Source organism: Oryx dammah, unplaced genomic scaffold (assembly GCF_014754425.2).
Source record: "Oryx dammah isolate SB20612 unplaced genomic scaffold, SCBI_Odam_1.1 HiC_scaffold_123, whole genome shotgun sequence".
Lineage (NCBI taxonomy): Eukaryota > Metazoa > Chordata > Mammalia > Artiodactyla > Bovidae > Oryx > Oryx dammah.
Window position 1 is genome coordinate 1 of NW_024070299.1, and position 19,685 is coordinate 19,685.

The 19,685-nt window shown below is 50.6% G+C and overlaps 1 protein-coding gene across 1 annotated transcript; it reads right to left on the bottom strand.

Moving 5' to 3' along the window:
• Positions 1-2,095: 2,095 nt before the first annotated feature.
• Positions 2,096-19,288, bottom strand: LOC120859180 (deleted in malignant brain tumors 1 protein-like). Its single transcript, XM_040235378.1, has 12 exons — positions 19,104-19,288; positions 18,609-18,805; positions 17,890-18,210; positions 17,377-17,403; positions 14,622-14,654; positions 13,526-13,555; positions 13,139-13,289; positions 11,310-11,518; positions 10,043-10,227; positions 5,298-5,686; positions 4,444-4,712; positions 2,096-2,653 (listed from the first exon to the last, which is right to left on the bottom strand). Exons 1-12 carry the CDS (start codon positions 19,286-19,288, stop codon positions 2,487-2,489), a joined length of 2,163 nt encoding a protein of 720 aa, XP_040091312.1. The 3' UTR covers positions 2,096-2,486.
• Positions 19,289-19,685: the final 397 nt, after the last annotated feature.

The window sequence follows — 19,685 nt, forward strand, 5'->3', positions numbered from 1 at the left end:
CACTTGGAAAAAAGGCAAATCCAGAAAAACAACAACGTACACACATGCACGCTCTGACCTTCATTGTTTTTCTTATAAGCAGGAAATAAGTTGCCATTGAAGTGCATCCCCTTTATGCCAGAAGGAAATAACATTCTTATCATCCGGACATAAAGCTGAGTCCAGAGAATTCTACACAGAGATCTTGATAAAATCATTCTATCTTATCCTTCCCACATGATGTAATTACTTTTCCACAGTTGCTTCTCTTTGTTGAAACACATATAAAAGCAAGTAAGTTTCCCAATTTGGGGATTTTTCATTTCTTAAGAAGTCTCCCCTCACATTATGTTCAACTTGCACTAAATAAGCTTGTCTGCTTTTCTCCTGTTGAGTTGTCTGCTGTCAGCTGAAATCACAGGCCCTGACACATAAAATCCTTATAGGGTAAAGGTAAACTTTTGCCTCCCCTTCAAGCTAAACTGGATTCCAGTTCAACAGCCTTATCTCCAGGAATGGTGTCCATCCGCTTTCCCGTGTTAGAGAACAGAGTCAGATACATTACTGACACAGTTACAAGCTGAGAACAAGTCCAGGGATGAGCCCTGGGCCTTATCTGACTGCTCTCTATCCCTGCAAAGCTCAGCCCAGGGTGAGCTCAGCACCGGGGGCTTTGTGGACACAGCCTGTTAGCAAACGCCAGCTGGTCCTTCTGAAAAGGCAGACAACTCCCAAACGCCTTCTTCCCTCCAGGGAAGTCAGAGCAAGACTAGCCTCCCTTCCAGGAATCTCCTCCTGAAACGGGTTTCCTGTTAGAACTGGGTCCTGAGACTTCAGCCACCAGGGACCCTTCTCAATTAGAGACTCTTTTTTTTCCATTTCTCCTGCAGGCGGAGACTGAACATGAGTGATGACTCAACATCCTCAAATGGTGCTGGAAGACAGTGTCCAGACCACTCCAGATCCACACTCACACACATACACACACAGGCACACACAGAGACACACACACACACACCACGAAGGCCCACATGCTTTTGTAACTCAGGGTCTTGATCTCATCCAGAGCAAAACCTCAAGTTTTCTCACCCATCTGTTCTTGGCTCCTAGAGACCAAAATCACAAAAATGATCAATGACCTAAGCCAAGGGTGGTCTCCCAAACTCTGTCCTGGGACCAAGGTAGGTAGCAGCCACCTCAGACCCTGCACTGTGACCTGGTCTCCTGCCTCCATCTCCTTCCTGTCTGCCTTTGGTGGTTGTCATGGGAAGCTAGACACCAGCTCCCCTGTAGCCCTGCCGCCAGAAGTCTAGGTTGACTAACCCTCCCAGTTTGTTGGGGACAGAGAGTGTTCTCAGGACACAGGAGAGCTGTGCTAAACCAAGAAGGTCCCGGGAAAGCAGGGGTGAGTGGCCTTCTCCCAAACAAAAGTGATTTAAATGAGGATCCACTGGCCAAAGGATAGAGGACAGAGGTTTTATTGGCCACATGGCCAACCCTCTGCCGCAGCATCAGCCTGGCCCCCTGTCAGCCTGGTGGGAGATGCCTTCAAAGACTTTAAAGGTTCCCACTTCCTATATTCCCTGACCCTCCACCAAATCCACTCTCCTCCTCACACCTCCCAGGAGACCATATGGGAGGAAGGAAATGTGTCCAGGGTCACTGCTGGTTTCTCTCCTGTGACCCCTCGTAAGCTCCTGACATTTCACCCTCTCAACCCACAGTCCCAGCTTGACCCTCAGGCCAGCCTCGGCCTCCTGAAACTACCTGCTCCATCAAGGACTCTAGCAAGAAGGAAGTGTCCCCAGGGCTCTTCTACAGAGGCTGTAATGGGTCTGAGAGGGGAGGCAGGCAGATGCGGGGGTGGGTGGCAGTCTGCCCACCCACGATCACCTTGCCTATGAAGACCCCCAGGGACTGTGAGTGGAAAAGGCTGGGAAGCTGTGTTGGTCCCGTCTGTCCACTGCTCACTCCACAGTCTCCTCAGTCTTGGGGTCACTACAGAGCAGGGCCCCATGGCCATTTCCATTCCTGTGGGAGCCCCTCTAGCCGTCTACCAAACACGAAGAGGTCCATGCTGGGTGCAGCCCCGGAAACAAGTGACCAATCTGGCAGCTGCTTTGGAAACAGTTCTTTATTCAGCTTGCCCGGTAACAAGGAAAGGCTAAGATATATACACCACAGGCCAAAGAATCTGGTTCCTAAAAGGTCAGAAAAGAAATTCTATCCACAACGAGTGCTCCTAGTGTGTAAGCTCCCAGCTGCAGGCGGGATTTTTAGGTCCCAGACCTGCCTGCCTGACATTTTGTCCCTGCGCCGAGCCTGTGTTTTGGAGGAAACCTGCTCTCATCTTTCTCACCCCCCTCCTCCGTCCACCCCCACCACGCACCGGGCCAGAGTTTAACACAGTTATGTGCTCTGGGTACCAAGCTCTGGACACTGGTTTCTTCCCTCCTCACACGCTCCGGAGCACAGGGACTTGGGTCTGAGCACCGCATCCTCCTGCTTCACATCTTAGTGCTTGGAGGCTGGGCATGGGCTGCCCGCACTCTCCGCCCCAGTGCGAAGGCTGCCACGGCCACGACCATGACCACGAGGACCCCAGCAAAAATGGTGGCAGTGTGGTAGCTCCCGTGGGTGCTGGTCTCCTCCTCCGTGTCCACCACCTGCCGGTCTGGGAAGGAAAGGAGACTCAGGGTCAGGATGAGCCCAGCAGGGAAGGAGAAGGGGAGATAAGTAAGGGTGAGGTTGGCGGGGGGGGGGGGGTGTATCCCAGGGCACAGTGATGGCAATCAGAACTGTTTGGTGGGAGGGAAAAAAAATAAAGGGAGAGAGGCGTGCTTTTCAGGAAACTGAGGCCAGAGTCCCCCCACCTCAAGGGCAGCTGAGTATCAGCCCTGGGAGATTTCAGTGTCTTGTCAGCTCTCAGGAGCAATGAAGGAATCTAAACAGAAGGGGAGAGATGGGCTTTGGGATAGTCTTTCTGGCTGAAGGCTCCTAATGGATGTGAAGGGAGGGAGCTGGGACTTTTGACCTCATCTGGGAATGGCTACAAAGTCCCAGCATAGAGGGAGAGACACAGGACTTAAGTTACTGCCCTGTCAGTGGGAATAGAGAAAGGGGAGAGATAAGATTGGTCCCCATTGGCACCCTTTGCCTGGTCCCTGCCCCACCTTCCTTCTCTCTGTAGCTCCACCCCTCAAGGCGGGTGACATATGATGGAGCTGTGTCTCCTCCTGCTGGAGCTGCAGGGGTTTTGATTTATTTAGTTCTATCTCCTGGCACACAATAGATCTTCCAGAGATGATCTTCCAAAGATCACACCAGTCCACCCTAAAGGAAATCAACCCTGAGTGTTCACTGGAAGGACTGATGCTGAAGCTGAAGCTCCAATACTTTGGCCACCTGATGCAAAGAGTCAACTCATTGGAAAAGACCCTGATGCTGGGAAAGATTGGATGCAGGTGGAGAGGACAACAGAAGACAAGATGGTTGGATGGCCTCACCGACTCAGTGGGCATGAGTTTGAGCAAGCTCTGGGAGATAGTGAAGGACAGTGCCCGACTGAGCGGCTGAACAACAAAGATGCCTGGAATGCTGAAAATGTGAGGGAAGAGCCTGGAAGCAGCCAGACTAGGGCAGGGCCTGGGTCTAGGCCCTGAGAGGGAGGGAACTGTCAAAGAACCTCTGTGAGGAGGAGCCTGTGCCTTCAGGGGGGTTTGTGGCAGCTACTGCTGCCCCATCACTAACGCCACCACATTTGTTGAGCCGGCCCAGCCTGGACCAGAAATGACGGGAATCCCTCTGCAAACATAACCTCATCCACACCCACAACAGAACAGCACAGCAGGGGAACTCTGCTCCCCATTCCAAGTGCAGAAAACGAAATGGCTTTTCCAGGGTCAACCGCTGGGAGCTGTCAGAATACACCAGTCCTGCCTGCATCTACACGGCCCTGCACAGACCCTGAGGTCACGACCCTGAGGGGAAAGTTTGTCATCATAGGTAATAACGTGATCATTCATGTTAACATTGATGACAATATGATAGGAACAAAGTCACTGCTCTTTGCAGCCAGGGACTTGTACCAGGCAGAGGCCAAAGCAGTGTAACTACTGGGGTTTTATGTGCCCTCTCTGCAGCCCTAAGCGGTAAGCATTAGCGCTTTTGTCTCACGGCTGAGTGTGAGGCTTGCATTCAGGACCCACAGGATAAAGGTGTCAGGTCTGCCGTGCCCGAGGTTAGAACTGTCTTGACCAAACCCCTCACATGCATCCCCCACAGACCAGAAGCCCTTGGAAGAACACGGGAACCAGGTCTAGTTCGACTCTGTATCGACTCCGTGTCATATAGCACAGGTGCCCAATTCGAGGGCAAATAGGACACCCACGGAAGCAGCCTGAGTCCCTGTGGTTCACGGCCCAGGGCCCAGGCAGATGGCGGGGTGGGAGGGGGGCCACCTACCCAGCTTCCTCTTCTGGGGCGAGGCCTGCAGCTGGATGGGTCCCAGGACGACGTCCACCTTCTCCTGGTAGGAGCTCACGTCCCTCTTGCCCCTCACGATGCAGCCTCTGTTGCAGCGGGAGAAGGGGTCATACGCCCTGCACACGACCATCTTGCACTTCAGGTACACGGAGGGGAAGCGGTTCAGGAAGTGGAAGGAACTGAACTTGAAGCGGACGATGTTGGACGAGGGCTGGTGGTAGGGTCGGTAGGTCTCATCCTTCACGCACCTGGTGGAGCAGAGGAGTCGCCGTGAGCTCTCAGCAAGGCGCTGCGCTCCTCACGCCACCCAACCACGCGCAGTGCGTCCTCCGGGGAGGATGGCGGTCACCAGGCCACCTGCTGCCTTCACAACCCTCCTGTGGACCACCTGCTGGGCAGGCTCTTTGTCCACTGCCCCATCTACCCCTTGTTTAACCTTCCCAACAGACTGGGATAAGGGCTCACTACGCTCATCTGATGATGGCTGAAGAAACTGGCTCAGAGAGGTGCGATTTTCTATCTAGGGTGATGCAGCTAGCGTGGCGCTGAGCTGGTTTCTCAACTACAGTCTGCTTCAAAATCAACGTTGCTCCTGCTACATGCATATCTTTGGAACCTTAAGGCTCGCCTGGAGTTTAGTCATTTGGTCTAATTTTACTTTATAGCTAACCTGCTGGATGGCAACTGACAACTCCCTGAGTTCTCCAGATACCCAGAAATGATAGCCTGGCTGCTGAAGCCTGAGCTGCTGGAGCCCAGTCTGCCTTCCTTGCACTCTGGGCATGAGTTTATCAGGTAAAGGCTGAAGTCCACTCCCGGAAGACACTACTTACCCGCTCCGGATGAGATCGTAGGTCAAAGATGTAAAGTCATTGGGATTCGGTGATGCCACACAGGTGTCCACAAATAAGGCTAGGGAGGCTTTAGAATGGAGGATTTCAGCCTGAAGGTACAAATTCTGGTTTAGGTCCACGTAGTATGGGCTGCTGGTCACCGGATACAGGAATGAAGAGGATGTATAAAAGGAAATGTTCACGTCAAAATTGCCGTATTGTATGTTCTCAACCTCGATGGTGTCATTAGTAACATAGATCGTGTTAACCCAGGTGTTCTGGAGCATCTTGCAGCTGACGTGAATTTGGAGGTCCCTCTTCCTATTGATGATGCCACCAGAAGCAGTCGCTTTGAGGAAGTTGGAGTAGGTAATGGTGTCATTATCCACCTGGAGGGGCAGGAAGGAGAGCAGAATCAGGCAAATGTCATCCACTAAGGGCATCTCATTGCTGGTTTGGGTTAGGAGGAGATTGAAGTGATGCTGCCAGACTACAAAATGCTCCCAAAGCCTCAGAGAGATGGGAGGTATCTGTCACTATGGCTCCTGTTACCTGGGATAGACACACTTCCCAGCAAGATTCACTCCTATCACACCTCCCCTTTCCTTTGCCTCATGATACAGACCACGAGGTTGGTGATCCTCCCGGGAGCTGCTGCTCATGGAAGGATGGGTGTGTTTGGATGACCCCTACCTCGGCTGTATGACTAAGTTGAGTTTGGTCTTCCTGGCTCGGGGCCCTTTGGGCTGTTCTGTTTCAGTCTCACTCTTGCTGGGAGAAATAAAGGGAGGCAGTTGTGAGGGAGGGGCAGCTGGTGGGATTCAATTTCACTGTGCTGTGGGGATGCATGTAGCTATTGCAGCTTGGTGTCTGAAGCTGCCGGAGCCCAAAGCAACAGAGATCCAGACTTATAGCCATGGCAGCTCTCTGACCTCTGGGCAGGAACCTCCCCAGAGGCTCTTATGGAGCACGGGGTGGGTGCCATGGCAACGCAGGAGCATTTCTGTCATGCTTTGCCTCTCTGCTCCCCAAACCACAACACCATTTCCTACTGCACCTTTCAGGAAGCAGCAAACTCATGATTGTTGATCTCTCATGCTGCTTGATGGGCTCATGTCTTGTAAGAACAACCTCTCCAGGGGAAAGAGTCTCACAACCTGATGCTCTGTGAGCAACTCAAGGAAAGGGTGATGTCTAAGCATCTCTCTTTTCCCAGAGCCTGGTAGTGTTGATGATAGCATTATTAGCATCAATAAAAATTCATGGAATGGAGGAAAGACCTGGGGCGTAGAAGCCCAGCAAAAGTAGTGTGATGAGAGAAGGATGGGGCTGGCAGTAGCAAGCCCACATGGCCAAAAGGTCACAAGTGAATAAGTGCCCCTGGAAGCCCCATGGTCATGATCATCTGGCCGCAGGTGAGCTGAGCACAAGAGCAGCATTCCCAGGTGGAGACAGGGGAGGGGGAGGACTCTCCCTCCCAAATGCTGTGATGGTCAGAACCTTGCCTGATATGAGTTCCCACCAGCTGTGGGCGCCTTTGCAGGAATGGACACAAAAATAGTGGCCTAGATAGAAGCCCTTGTAAAATGTAAGACAACCTTACTCTTAAAAAAAAATGGAAGGGGGACTTCCCTGGTGGTCCAGTGGTTAAGACTGTGCTTCCAATACAGGGGGCGAAGGTTCAATGCCTAGTCAGGGAACTATGATCCCATATGCCCTGCGGCTGAGTCAACAACAGCAAAAAAAGTGAGTCGTTGAGTCACAGTCATGTACACCGTGAGGAACAAAAGTGCATTCCTGGCCATTTGGGAGTTTAGACAAGTTCCCTTCTGAAGCCAGCACTTGTACAACCTAAATATAATTATTCTTTAGAACAGCATGTGTTGCAGCGGCTTTCACTCCATGTCTGGAGTTGCAGAGCTCAGCTCTGAGTTAGTCCCTTCCAGAAAGACTTGTGAAAAGAGACAAGTTTAACAGGTAACTAAAGTGGTTTTAGTGGAGAAGGAAATGGCAGCCCACTCCACTACTCTTGCCTGGAAAAGCCCATGGACGGAGGAGCCTGGTAGGCTACAGTCCATGGGGTCGCAAAGAGTCGGATACGACTGAGCGACATCACTTTCACTTTCAAAGTGGTTTTGCTGCTGGGGAAACTTTGCCTCTTCTCTGACCTTGGTTTCCCTTTTTTTTCCTGTCAGAGCGAGTCTCTGGGCTGCAGGGGATGCCAGAGCCTGCACTTTGGCCTCAGGTCTGGAGGAGAACCTAGAAGGGGCTCTATGCCTTCCAGGCCTCCATGGGAACTGTTACTCGCTCAGTTGTGTCTGACTCGTTGTGACCATGTGGACTATAGTTCACCAGGCTCCTCTTGTCCATGGGATTCTCCGGGCAAGAATACTGGAGTAGGTAACCATTCCCTTCTCCAGGGGATCTTCCGGACCCAGGGATTAAACCCCAGTCTCCTACATTCCAGGCAGATTCTTTACCACCTGATCTACCAGGGAAGCCTCTATGGGAAGTACGCTGTATTTACATTTTCTTTTAAAAAAATGGGGAACTTTATATTGGCGTGCCAGTGATTAGCACAATAAACCACATAAATGTTGTCATCCTGTTACTCCTTCAAAGCTGAACTGAAGTGTCTTCAGTTTGTACATACACATGGAAGTGTTTTTGAATCCACATTTGTCTCTGGTTTCCATGCTCAAGCTAGATTCTGAATGTACACCAAGCCACGTGGCATGCGGGTTTAGTTCTTGATCATAAGAAACAGTTCTGACTTTAAATTAAAATTCATTATTAGACATCTGCCCAGGTGGCACTAGGGGTAAGGAACCCGCCTGCCAATGCAGGAGATGCAAGAGAGGTGGGTTCAATCCCTGGGTTGGGGAGATCCCCTGGATGACAGCATGGCAACCTACTCCAGTATTTTCGCCCGAGAAATCCCAGGGACAGAAGAGCCTGGTGGGCTGCAGTCCAAGGAGTCGCAAAGAGTCGAACGCTACTGAAGTGACTAAGCACGCAGGCCCACACTGTGCAAGGCATGGGATGGATGGGGAGGGCAGGCTGTCCTGGCCTCTACATTTGCCCGACACCGGCTAAACAGGGCACCTGGAGGAGACGCGGAAAATTTCAGCTACAGATCACACTATCCTGTCTTTGAATCTCGGCTCGTGACCATGTGGCCTTGAGCAAGTGGCTTAACCTCTGTAAGCCTCTGTTTCCTCTTGATTAAACGGGAATAAAGGTTGTCTCAAGAATTTTGAAAGTCTCGTTGAAACTCAGAGTTCGGTGTCTGGCACGCAAACTAGCCGTTAGTAATCTGATTATAAAGGCTTAGGCTCCGCACCAAGGGGCGTAGGCTGTGGCAAAGATGAATGAAATGTGGGCCTGCCTTGGAGGTATGGTTTGTAGAGGATACAGGTATTTAAACGAGCAGAAGAATAAGAATTAACCTATGCGGCCCACGACCATCCAGGTTAGAAGACCAGGGCTGCCCTGTGGCTTTGGCATCTCCTAACAGAAATGAAGGAACACAGATGGAATAGCCCAGACATCAGAGGCTCCAGGCTGTACATTTGGAGCCAGGAGGGGTGGTTGCCTATGGTGGACCGACTCCCACTGACTAAACTCAGGACAAACCAGAATCCAACATGACTGATTTGCAAAATGTAAAAGCCAGGTGGACTAGAGTGTTTGCAGGGCGTGACTCATCTGTACGCTTCTCTGCACTTACGCCTCCATGACCCACTCAGATCCCCCCAGAAGAGATCCGATGGGAGCTGGGTGACCACAGTGTTGACTGTAGACCCTCGGGCCCAGGTGCCCGTCTGCCACCCACAGGCTCATCTGGTTAGCTAATCGAGAGTCCCCTTCTCTGTCACTGTTCCTTGTGACCGGAACAGACGAGGCACAGCACCGTCATGGCCCCTTGCCTGGCACACAGCAAATGGGCAGAATGTCTTTGGCGACTGACAAACCCTCTGATCGTGTGTGTCACGCACACTGTACACATTTGAGCATTTCATGCTGTATATTTGCTGCAGACCTAAACCTAATAAAAAACTTCCTAGGTGGCTCCGTGGTACAGAAGCCACCTGCGAATGCTGGAGACGCAGGTTGGATCCCTGGGTCAAGAAGATCCCCAAAAGTAGGAAATGGCAACCCACTCCAGTATATTTGCCTGGGAAATCCCATGGACAGAGGAGCCTGGTGGGCTATAGTTCATGAGAGCTGGACATGACTTAGCAACTAAAAACAATTAAGTTTAGGCTTCAGCACCCCCATCCCCACCCCGACTCCAGGCACAGGTCCTCCCAGGGGTCAGCAATGCACTGGCACCACCATGCATTTCTGTAAGATTTCTAAAAGTAAGATATGCTTGCGTTCTTTCCACAAAGGAGGCACCCGTCCCTCTCAGCCACCCCAACCTCGACCTATGTAAGCTCTAGGACCTTCAAAGCCTGGAACTGCCTCTGGGAGTTGCTACTGTTCTTGCTGACCTGATGGCAGCCTACCAGGCGCCTCTCTGCTGGACACTGTGGGAAAAAACTCCCCGCTGACCTTCTTTCTCTGTTTGAACGTGGCTGCAGCCATGTCATGACACCAAGGAACACATTTATACCCTCACCCAGATTATGTTCTGGTTATAGCACAGTCACATTTTCTGGGCCCCCAGGATTTCCAAAGCATAGCAGCTGTTGCTAAGAAAGCTTGCTTGGCAGGAGGTGGGGGGGAGGCTCCAGGCTTACCTGCTGGGTGGTGCCGCAGCCGGAGTAGGGAATCATGAACGTCACCTGGCTCGACGTAATCCGGGGCTGACACTGGTAGCTTGCGTCCGAGCCGGGAATGGCAAGGTCCCTGGCAGAGTAGCCCAGGGATTGGAGGTAGCTCGTCTTCACATTGGCTTGCATGTGATTTTGCAGGCAAAGCAGCTCTGGGGGCCAAAGGCAGACGGTGTGATCAGTCAGCGCACCTCCCGCTAAGCCCACAGAGAAAGACTGAGATGGCTGGCACATGGTCTTCCTGTGGACACAGCTCACCACACCCCCAGATGCCTTGGGGCTCAGGTCAGTTCCATTCTCCTGAGACCCCTAGAAGGGCACAGGGACTAGGATTCCTCTGATGGAGAAATGGAGGCAAGATGTAAAACAACGAAACGTCTCTGCCAGGTTGCCATTTATCCTCTTAGTAGGATAGTACTTGGGCTTTGCTGGTGGCTCAGTTGGTGAGGAATCTGCCCACAGTGCGCAAGACTCAGGTTCGATGACTGAGTGGGGAAGAGCCCCTGGAGAAGGGAATGGCAACCCACTCCAGTATTCTTGCCTGGAGAATCCCATGGACAGAGGAGTCTGATGAGCTACAGTCCATGGCATTGCAAAGAGTCAGACACAACTGAGGGACTGACACACACACACACACAGTAACTCTTGGGGCAACTTGCAGGGATGTTGGGAAATCAACATCCTTAGCTATGGACTTAGCATAGGTCCTGCAGCTAAGGGCAGGTCAGTGCTTAAAATCCTGACCACAAAGATAGCCAGCACATCTCCTTGCCCGGCCCCTGGTCAATCTGTACATCAGTCCATTTAACAGATCCAACTGTGGCCGCCAGCCTCTGCTGGACGTGGCTGAGAGAGCAGCTCAGACCACTTTCAGGAATCAGCCAAATGTGCTAGGTCTCAGGACAAGGCCACGGTGTCCCACACTCTGGGAAGGCCACAAGGTCTCAAGCCAGGTGGTCCCCTCTGCCCTTGGCCCTGACATCTCACTGTCTGATGACAGCATCCTCTCGCCCCTTCTGCTTCGTCTCTGCTGACCACAGAAAGGCCAACCCGCCACCCATCAGCCAGTCCTGGGCAGCTGGAGTCCCCAGACCCCTTGCTCTTGGCCCCCTTCTGCCCCACACCAAGCCTTGGTGACCTCACGGGGCGGCTCTTGTTTCTCCTTCCACAGCCCTGGGATGGCTGAGCCACCGAAGGTGCTCAGAGGTGTCACCCCGGATAGGCGGGGACTTACTCGTGTTCCCATTGGAAGGAATGGAGAAGTATTCGGCTGAGAACCCTCTCCTGGTGACAGAGGTGTCGCTGACGAAGCGGATGGAAATGAAGTTGGACGATGAGGTGAAGGAATCCCTTGCCCCGTCACAAACCCGGGCGAGCAGCTGGGAACTGTGGTGGGGGCCGTCATACACTTCGATGTAATCGTAGTTACAGCCACCTTCCAGCCTGCAGAGATGGAAGGCACAGTCTGGCTTCACTTTCAGCCAGGATTTGATGCCGGCGGTCAGAGGTGTTACATCTCTAAGCCAGAAACTCCGACAAAATTAATAATCGAAAGGAATAGACTTTCATTTTTTTACCAGAGTAGAGTCAATGTACAATATTATACAAGTTATGGGTGTAAATATAGTGATTACAATATTTAAAGGCTATGCTCCATATATACTTATTTAAAAGATATTGGCTCTCCTCCCTGGGCTATATTGATACCATAGAACCTTGTAGTTTGTTTTCTACATCATGGTTTGTACCTTTTCATCCCCTACCCCAAGTGCCCCTCCCCCAACCCCTCGCCCCACTGGTAACCACCAGTTTGTTAGACTTTCTTAAATCCAGTGGAGGTTCATCCTCCCATGACCTCCATACATCGCTCTTGGTCCTGCCTTTTGGGGTCATGCATAAGAAATCTACAGCTCCTCTCTTGACAGCCCTTCACAGTTCGTAAGAAAGAATGACATCCCACCTTCGACTTTTTCTTTTATCAAAAAGACCCCAGTTTCCCATAGAATTTTTTTCTTAAAATCCATAAATTCATAGTGACAGAAACAAATAATTGAACAAGTAAATACTGGGCAAGTCAGATAACCCGTCTGCAGCTCAGATTTCTTATTTATAAAGGTGAAATCTCCCAGTGCAAGTATACTGAAGAAAGCTCTCACGAGGCTCTAACAGTGGAAAAGTGCTTCCTAAAATGCCACCAATGATGGTCATTGTTATTAAGATGCTGGCCCAGAACTAGTCACGGTCAACCTTCCTCTGTAGAATTTCATGAGCTTTAAGTACAATCCCCCAAATGAATAGTAATGATGAAGAGATTAAAATAGCATCGTATCTTTTGCAAAACTCCACACGAATTTCCAAGGCAGAAACTCCCAAGCCACTGCAACCAGAAATCTAGAGAAAAAACTACTTTGTTCAGTGGTGACTGTTAGAGAAAAAATGATGGTACCCCCTTTCCAGGACTCTACAAGCTACTGGTGTCTCAGTGTGGTCACCCCCGCCCCTTGAGCCAATCACATATCCCAGTGGTGCTCATGTTGTCTCCTCTGCTTAAAACAAGGATTCCCACCCTTCACTGGATAAGCAACAGATAACCTATGCTCTGCCACAGGAATTATTCCTCTTCTGCCCAAAACCACTCCCCCAAGAAAGAGGGAGCAGAGAGAACAGAGTTTAGAAAAACTAGTGTGGTTGTTAATAGGATTCTTTGTGCTATTACTGCTTCTAACAATAATCCCTCCCATTGGTTTGCCCAAGTATTTTCATATATTTCTCCTGTGACTTTCCCAGGAACCAGGAAGGGAGGGGAGCGGGTATTTTATTATCCTCTTTTGAGGCTCAGGAGAGTTAAATGATTTCCTGAGGTCACGCAGCAAAGTAGTGACAGGTCTGCAACTTGTCACCGGACTCTGATCCTGGCGTCCCCTCCGCGGCTGCTTCTAGGCTCGGTCGAAAGTGGAACCCATAGGAAAAAAAAGGCAGTGGGGAAAATATCTCTTCTGAAGTGCCATTTCTCTCCTCCTAAACTGTCTGCAAGGTGCTCACCACACCATCACACGCACTTACTGGACATCTCTGAAGGTCACAGTCACTCGGTAGTTGTTTTGAACTTCAATGTCCCACACACACTTGGCGTTGTTCGGGTAGTTCCTAGGGTAGAACGGGCTGGAAACGTTCCCTGAAGATTGGGTCAGGAAGCCTCCGCAGGAGTAATTTGCTGTTGGGACAAAGGGAGAAATGCCGATGACCCGCAGTGTACACCGTACAGTCACACGGGGGACATCCACCAGGAGGCGCCTGCACCTGGACTACCTCCTGAGGGTCAGGGCGGTGCCCCTACAGGGCGGCCGTACTTGGGGAAACCATCTCCTCACGGTTCTCCTTGTCCCTCCCCAGTGTCACTGTCATCAAGGAGAAGGGAAGGGGGACTGGTCAGTGGGGCTCAGAACTTACTGGCTGGGCCGGTGACGTTGTAAACAGGATCTGTTGACAAACAGAAAAGATAATGATCAGTTTCCTGGCACCCTTGCTTCAGCTGCTGAGTCCTTGTCAGCTCTGCGCTGGAAATGTGCCAACCCCAGGTTCCCAGCGAGATGCCAGATGCGGGACTTGCCCTCTGGGAGCTCACAGCCTAAAGAAGAGGATGGAAAAGAGCGAATCCCAGCCTCCCTGGATGGGACTGTGATGGAGCAGAGCCCAGGAGGTGCTAGGAGCTGGGAGATTTGGCTCCTGATCCAAACTGAGGAGGGAAAGGGGACGGGTACATAGGGAGGTGAGGCCAAAAGGTCAGAAGTGTGTTCCAGGCAGAGGGAACAGCATGTGTGAGGGAACCTAGGTATGACAGGAGCTGGCATAATTGGGGAACCCTGATGTGAATGGAGCAGGGGTGGGAAGGATGGCAGGAGTCAACTCCACAGTGGGAAAGAATTTGCAAGCCCTAGAGATCATCCTGAGCACTAAGGATCTGCGTCCAGAGGGTGCTGAGGTTCCAGCCTCGAGGCAGGGACAGACCTTGGCATTTGATGAAGACACCCTAGAGCAATGCAGAGAATGGGTCAGGGGGAGGGGCAGCCTAAAGCTGCTGTTCTGCTATAGGAGACCAGGTGGTGAGGAGGGGAGGCTGGGGATGCAGAGGAGACATCTGGGGCATGGTGGGGGGGCAGTGAGGGGCGGTTCAGCATCCACTCGGAAGCAGGCTATTGGGAACTTTTGTTGATTACATGCCAGGCTCCATCCAGGCTGCACTGACCTGGGACTAGTGTCCCAGACGAGGGGTGGGACCTACACAGTGGGAGACTTCACCTAGACACTGACCAGAGACCCAAATCGTCGGATGGCCAGGTGATTAAAGGACAAAGAAGAGCCTGGAGAGAGGCGCAGCCCTCCTGGGGTTGGGACATTAGCTACAGAGACGCCACGTGGCAGGAAAGTCAGGAGCGGTGAACTCACTGGAGAGTGAGTGTCGTGACTGCAGCCCAGAGATCAGCAGCCAAGCCTGGAGAGAGGAAACCCAAGGCCTGCGGGCCAGGTGGGAAAATGTGATACTTACTCTGAGTGGTTGTAGTTGTTGGGGGCAGCCAATCTAGAAAGAAAACCAAGTGACTTTAGGATATTGCTGGATCATTTTTTAATTCCATACTCAAGAGTTTGATGGAGAAAGTAAATCATTCTCCTTACTTCAGGACTTCTCAGAGACTTGATTATACCAGCCAAAAGGGGTTAGAGAACACACCACATCCAAACATACTTGCACCAGACATTATCCTTGTGTCATAAAGATCATTTGGGGAATTGCTCTCAACATGGAGGATTATTTAAGAGATAAACCTCTTTAGGGCTGCTATTTGGTCATGGTTCTATGATGGTGACAGTTCTGCATGGCATGACTGGGACACTTATTTTCACAGAAATGATCAGAGGACCTAATCCTCTCCACCCCAGAGTGGCTCTGAACAGGCGCAGGCAGCAGGAGGTGGCGGGGGACCTGAGGTTCCTCCAGGGACAGCTGAGTGACAGCTCTGGTCCTGGGGACTCAGCAGGTCACTGAACAGCCTCCAGAGTCCTCAGAGGTGCCGGGAGCCAGCGTGAAGAACTCCACCAGTGGCAAAGGTCATGAGGAACGAGGCTTCGGCATACCCAAAGGCGGGATCGAGCCTCAGGAAACCCCCTGTTTCCGAGCATCTACCCCCAAAACCAGAGTCTGCCTACTTTACTCCTTTATGCTCCCACCTATACCTCTGACTTTATGGGGAGCTATCTCCCACCACCTCTATCGGAGAAGGAGTTAACCTACAGCTCCAGTTAATAAAAATTCCTGGGCGTGACAAGGGTGTCTCAGGTCAAACCTCTCTGCTGGCAGACTAGCTTGTGTGACAGGATTATCCATACTCTTGCTACTATGTACATGATTGTTTATAACCTCTCAACCATAAACAGCACAGAGAGTCTGGGTATTTTGAAAGCCTTAGCACTGGGTTTTTCTAAAGATAAAATTCATGTTGGTGAAGGGTTTTTCATTTATTGGGCCAATGTTTGCTGCTAAATCTCCATATTCCCTGCCCTTATAATGAATATAACCAGCATATAGGAGAAATAGGTATTAATCTTTAAGATTAATCATGTTAACCTTCAGTTCAGTTCAGTTCAGTCACTCATTCATGTCCGACTCTTTGCGACCCCATGAATCGCAGCACACCAGGCCTCCCTGTCCACCACCAACCCCCGGAGTTCACTCAGACTCGCGTCCATCGAGTCAGTGATGCCATCCAGCCATCTCATCCTCGGTCGTCCCCTTCTCCTCCTGCCCCCAATCCCTCCCAGCATCAGAGTCTTTTCCAATGAGTCAACTCTTTGCATGAGGTGGCCAAAGTACTGGAGTTTCAGCTTTAGCATCATTCCTTCCAAAGAAATCCCAGGGCCGATCTCCTTTAGAATGGACTGGTTGGATCTCCTTGCAGTCCAAGGGACTCTCAAGAGTCTTCTCCAACAACACAGTTCAAAAGCATCAATTCTTCAGCGCTCAGCCTTCTTCACAGTCCAACTCTCACATCCATACATGACTACTGGAAAAACCATAGCCTTGACTAGACAGACCTTAGTCGGTAAAGTAATGTCTCTGCTTTTGAATATACTATCTAGATTGCTCATAACTTTTCTTCCAAGGAGTAAGCGTCTTTTAATTTCATGGCTGCAGTCACCATCTACAGTGATTTTGGAGCCCCCCAAAATTAAGTCTGACACTGTTTCTACTGTTTCCCCATCTATTTCCCATGAAGTGATGGGACTGGATGCCATGATCTTCATTTTCTGAATGTTGAGCTTTAGGCCAACTTTTTCACTCTCCACTTTCACTTTCATCAAGAGGCTTTTTAGCTCCTCTTCACTTTCTGCCATAAGGGTGGTGTCATCTGCATATCTGAGGTTATTGATATTTCTCCCGGCAATCTTGATTCCAGCTTGTAACCTTAGGCTAAGTAAATTCCTTTCTTAATTGTAACACACTACACCCTCACCCTATAGGAATGCAACTTTATCTGGTACCTTCAGAGGGTGGTGCCTGGTTTAAGAAAAATCACTCCTGGAAAATAAGTTTCTGGTTGACTGACCATTATCAGAAAAGAACAGATCATAAAATGTTAGCAGGCTCCCTGGCCAGAAGATGATGTAAAAGCCCTAAGACCTTTTTGTATACATTTATATGAAGCACCTGATTTTGATAAAGGTCAGGACTGCTGACCCTCACGTGACTTTAAAATTTCCATTTGTCTCTATGTGTAACAAAAGGTATATAAGCAAACCTGAAAATAAACAAAACGGATCAGTTTCTGGAAAGACTGATTCCCCCGTGTCGTTCTTTCTTTCCCTTTCTGGCTGAATTCCCATCTGGAGCATGGATGCTCGCCATGTCTAGTTACTTGCCCTGGCTTCTAAGACCCATGCGAGAGGGAGCCCAAGGTGGGGCACCCTCCGCTATTCAAGAGGGCACCGGTGGCCTACATAGATGGTGCAAATTCCTTGTCTTGGAGTTTTATTGGTATTCCACGTAAATCAAGTTATTCAGCATCTTTTTGTCCACTAGTATTTTCCTACTACACTATTTCTTTCTAATCTCCTTCCATAGCTTTAATTAAACAATTAATTCCTAGGATGCCGACTCCATCCCCACTTCGAATTCCCTGGATCCACCGGGTCTGGACCCTGGCATGGAGGGAAATGACTCCCCAGGAGGAGGCTGCTCTTCTATTGGAAACCTGAGAGGTAGAATCCCGGAAAGGATTTGGCTGGGTGGGGCTGCAGGGACTCACCTGGAGTGGAGGAGTTGATCTCTGCAGCTACAAGAAAGAGGAAGTATGATCAGCCTCAGCTCCAAGTTGTTGTTGTTTAGTTGCTAACTCATCTCGGGCACTTTAGGGACCCCATGAACTGTAGCCTGCCAGGCCTCTCTGACCATGGGATTCTCCAGGCAAGAATACTAGAGTGGGTTGCATTTCCTTCTCCAGGGGATCCTCCCAAATCAGGGATCGAACCAGCATCTTCTGCTTTTAGGTGAATTCTTTACCCTCCGAGCCACGAGGTAAGCCCATAAAGCAAATGGGAGAGTAATGGCAAGCTGGATAGCAGCTGAGCATTCAGCACAAGGACCAGAGATGAAGCAGCCTCTGCAAGGTCTCCTGGAGTGCACAAGTCAAGGGGTGCTCTGACGAGCTCCTGCCCATCCCCACACCCTGAACTAGCCACACACACCATCAGTCACTGGCCTCCAGTTTCCAGCAGCTCAGAGGTGAAAGGGGTCTTCCGCAAATGACATCACCCAATACCTGAGCAAATGACTCCAGCATCTTCATGGTGGCCACAATTGTGGAAGAACCAGCCTTGGTTCCGGCACTGCCAGAGATTAGACTCCGCCCCTGAGCACACCACGTCATCCAAGGTGATGGGGCCAGAGCCAGAGCCAAAGTAGGCATTTCCTGGGGCTGAGACTGCATATCCACAGCCCAACTGTCTGCACACCACCTGGGCATCTTGAATGTCCCAGCTGTCATCACACACTGTTCCCCACCGGCCACCATGGTAGATTTCCACACGCCCAGCACATGTGGGATGGGAGGAGTTCCAGTTCACCAATCTCAAGCTGACATCTGAAAGACACACGCTGTAAGTGGTGATGACCCCATCCCCCAGCAAATACCCAAAGCCAATTAACCCCTGGTTCTTTCCCCATCCCAAAAGCCACCCAGTGACACTGATCAGTGAATAAACAGCTACATGATCCACCTGGGAGGGGCCCTTGACATCACAGAGTTCAGATCCCTCATCTTCTAGATACATTCTTTTCTGTATCTGCTTCCATATTCTTTCCACACGGTTTATCACAGGTTACAGAATATAGCTCCCTGTTCTCTACAGTGGGACCTTGATGTTTATCCATTTGAATGTAGTAGTTTGCATCTGCTGATCCCCAAATCCTCAGCCATCCCTTCCCCAAAACCCCATCCCCTTGGTAACCACAGATCTTTTCTCTATGTCTTGTACTCACTTCTTGGAAAGGAGTTATACCAAGCAGAAAAACCAGTGTTTCGGACACTGCCATCACTCCGAAATCGAACAGTCAATCGGTTGGAATAAGAAGTGAATATTTCCCTGGTGTAGTGACAGATTCTCCTCGCTGAGGCATTTAGTGGGCCATTAAGGATTTCAACATAGTCAAAATTGCAGCTACTGTGTTTCTCCAACCTGTATGGAAAACGGGATTCAGGTCAACATCAGGGTGTCTGCTGCTCACAAACTTTGTAGATATTTTGGACTTTATGAGAAATGTCCTTGAATCTAAGATCTTCTTCTTGTTCTTCCTTAATCAGATCAATGGACTGCCCAATATTGAGACTGATACTTCCTGGTGGGGATCAGAGAAACCTGAAATGCAGTCCATGGCACCCGAGGTGGGAAAGTCTCCTGGCCCAGGACCCAACCCAAATGACAAGGTAGTCCATGGAAGACGCCTCCTTCTCCAGGTGGCCTGGGGGTTACTTACTGCAGACTGTCAAAGCCCAGGTTTATGAGGTAGCCGGGTTTCACTTGTATTTCCCAGACACAGTCGGCATTGTTGGGGTAGTATCCTGGGTAGAATGGGCTGGAAAAGTTCCCACTGGCACTGAATAAGAAGCCGCCACAACTTGGAAAGGAGTCTGCAGAGCAGAGAGAGAGGGACACCCCCATTGTGGCGGGTCTCCGGGGGTGTTATGACCAGCGGTCGTCTTCCGGGTGAGTGTCCTCAGGAAGTCCTTTTCCCTCCTGCAGAACTTCTCAGTACCTTGACCATCCCCACCTACTCAGAGACTGGCCCAAAGGACTGGCGTACACAGCAGCACACCTTTCCATTTTGGGCACCAGATGTTTTCAAGGGGCCCTAAAGATCATTTGGGGGTCACTCTCAACGTGAAGGCGCATTTAACAAAGAAAGCTCTGTAAGGCTGCTACTCCGTCTGTTTCAAAAATGGTCACGGTTCTGCATGGCATGAGTGGGACTCTTATTTTCATAGAAATGATCAGTGGACCTAATCCTCTCTCTCTCACTGAACAGGCACAGGCAGCAGGAGGTGGCAGGGGACCAGAG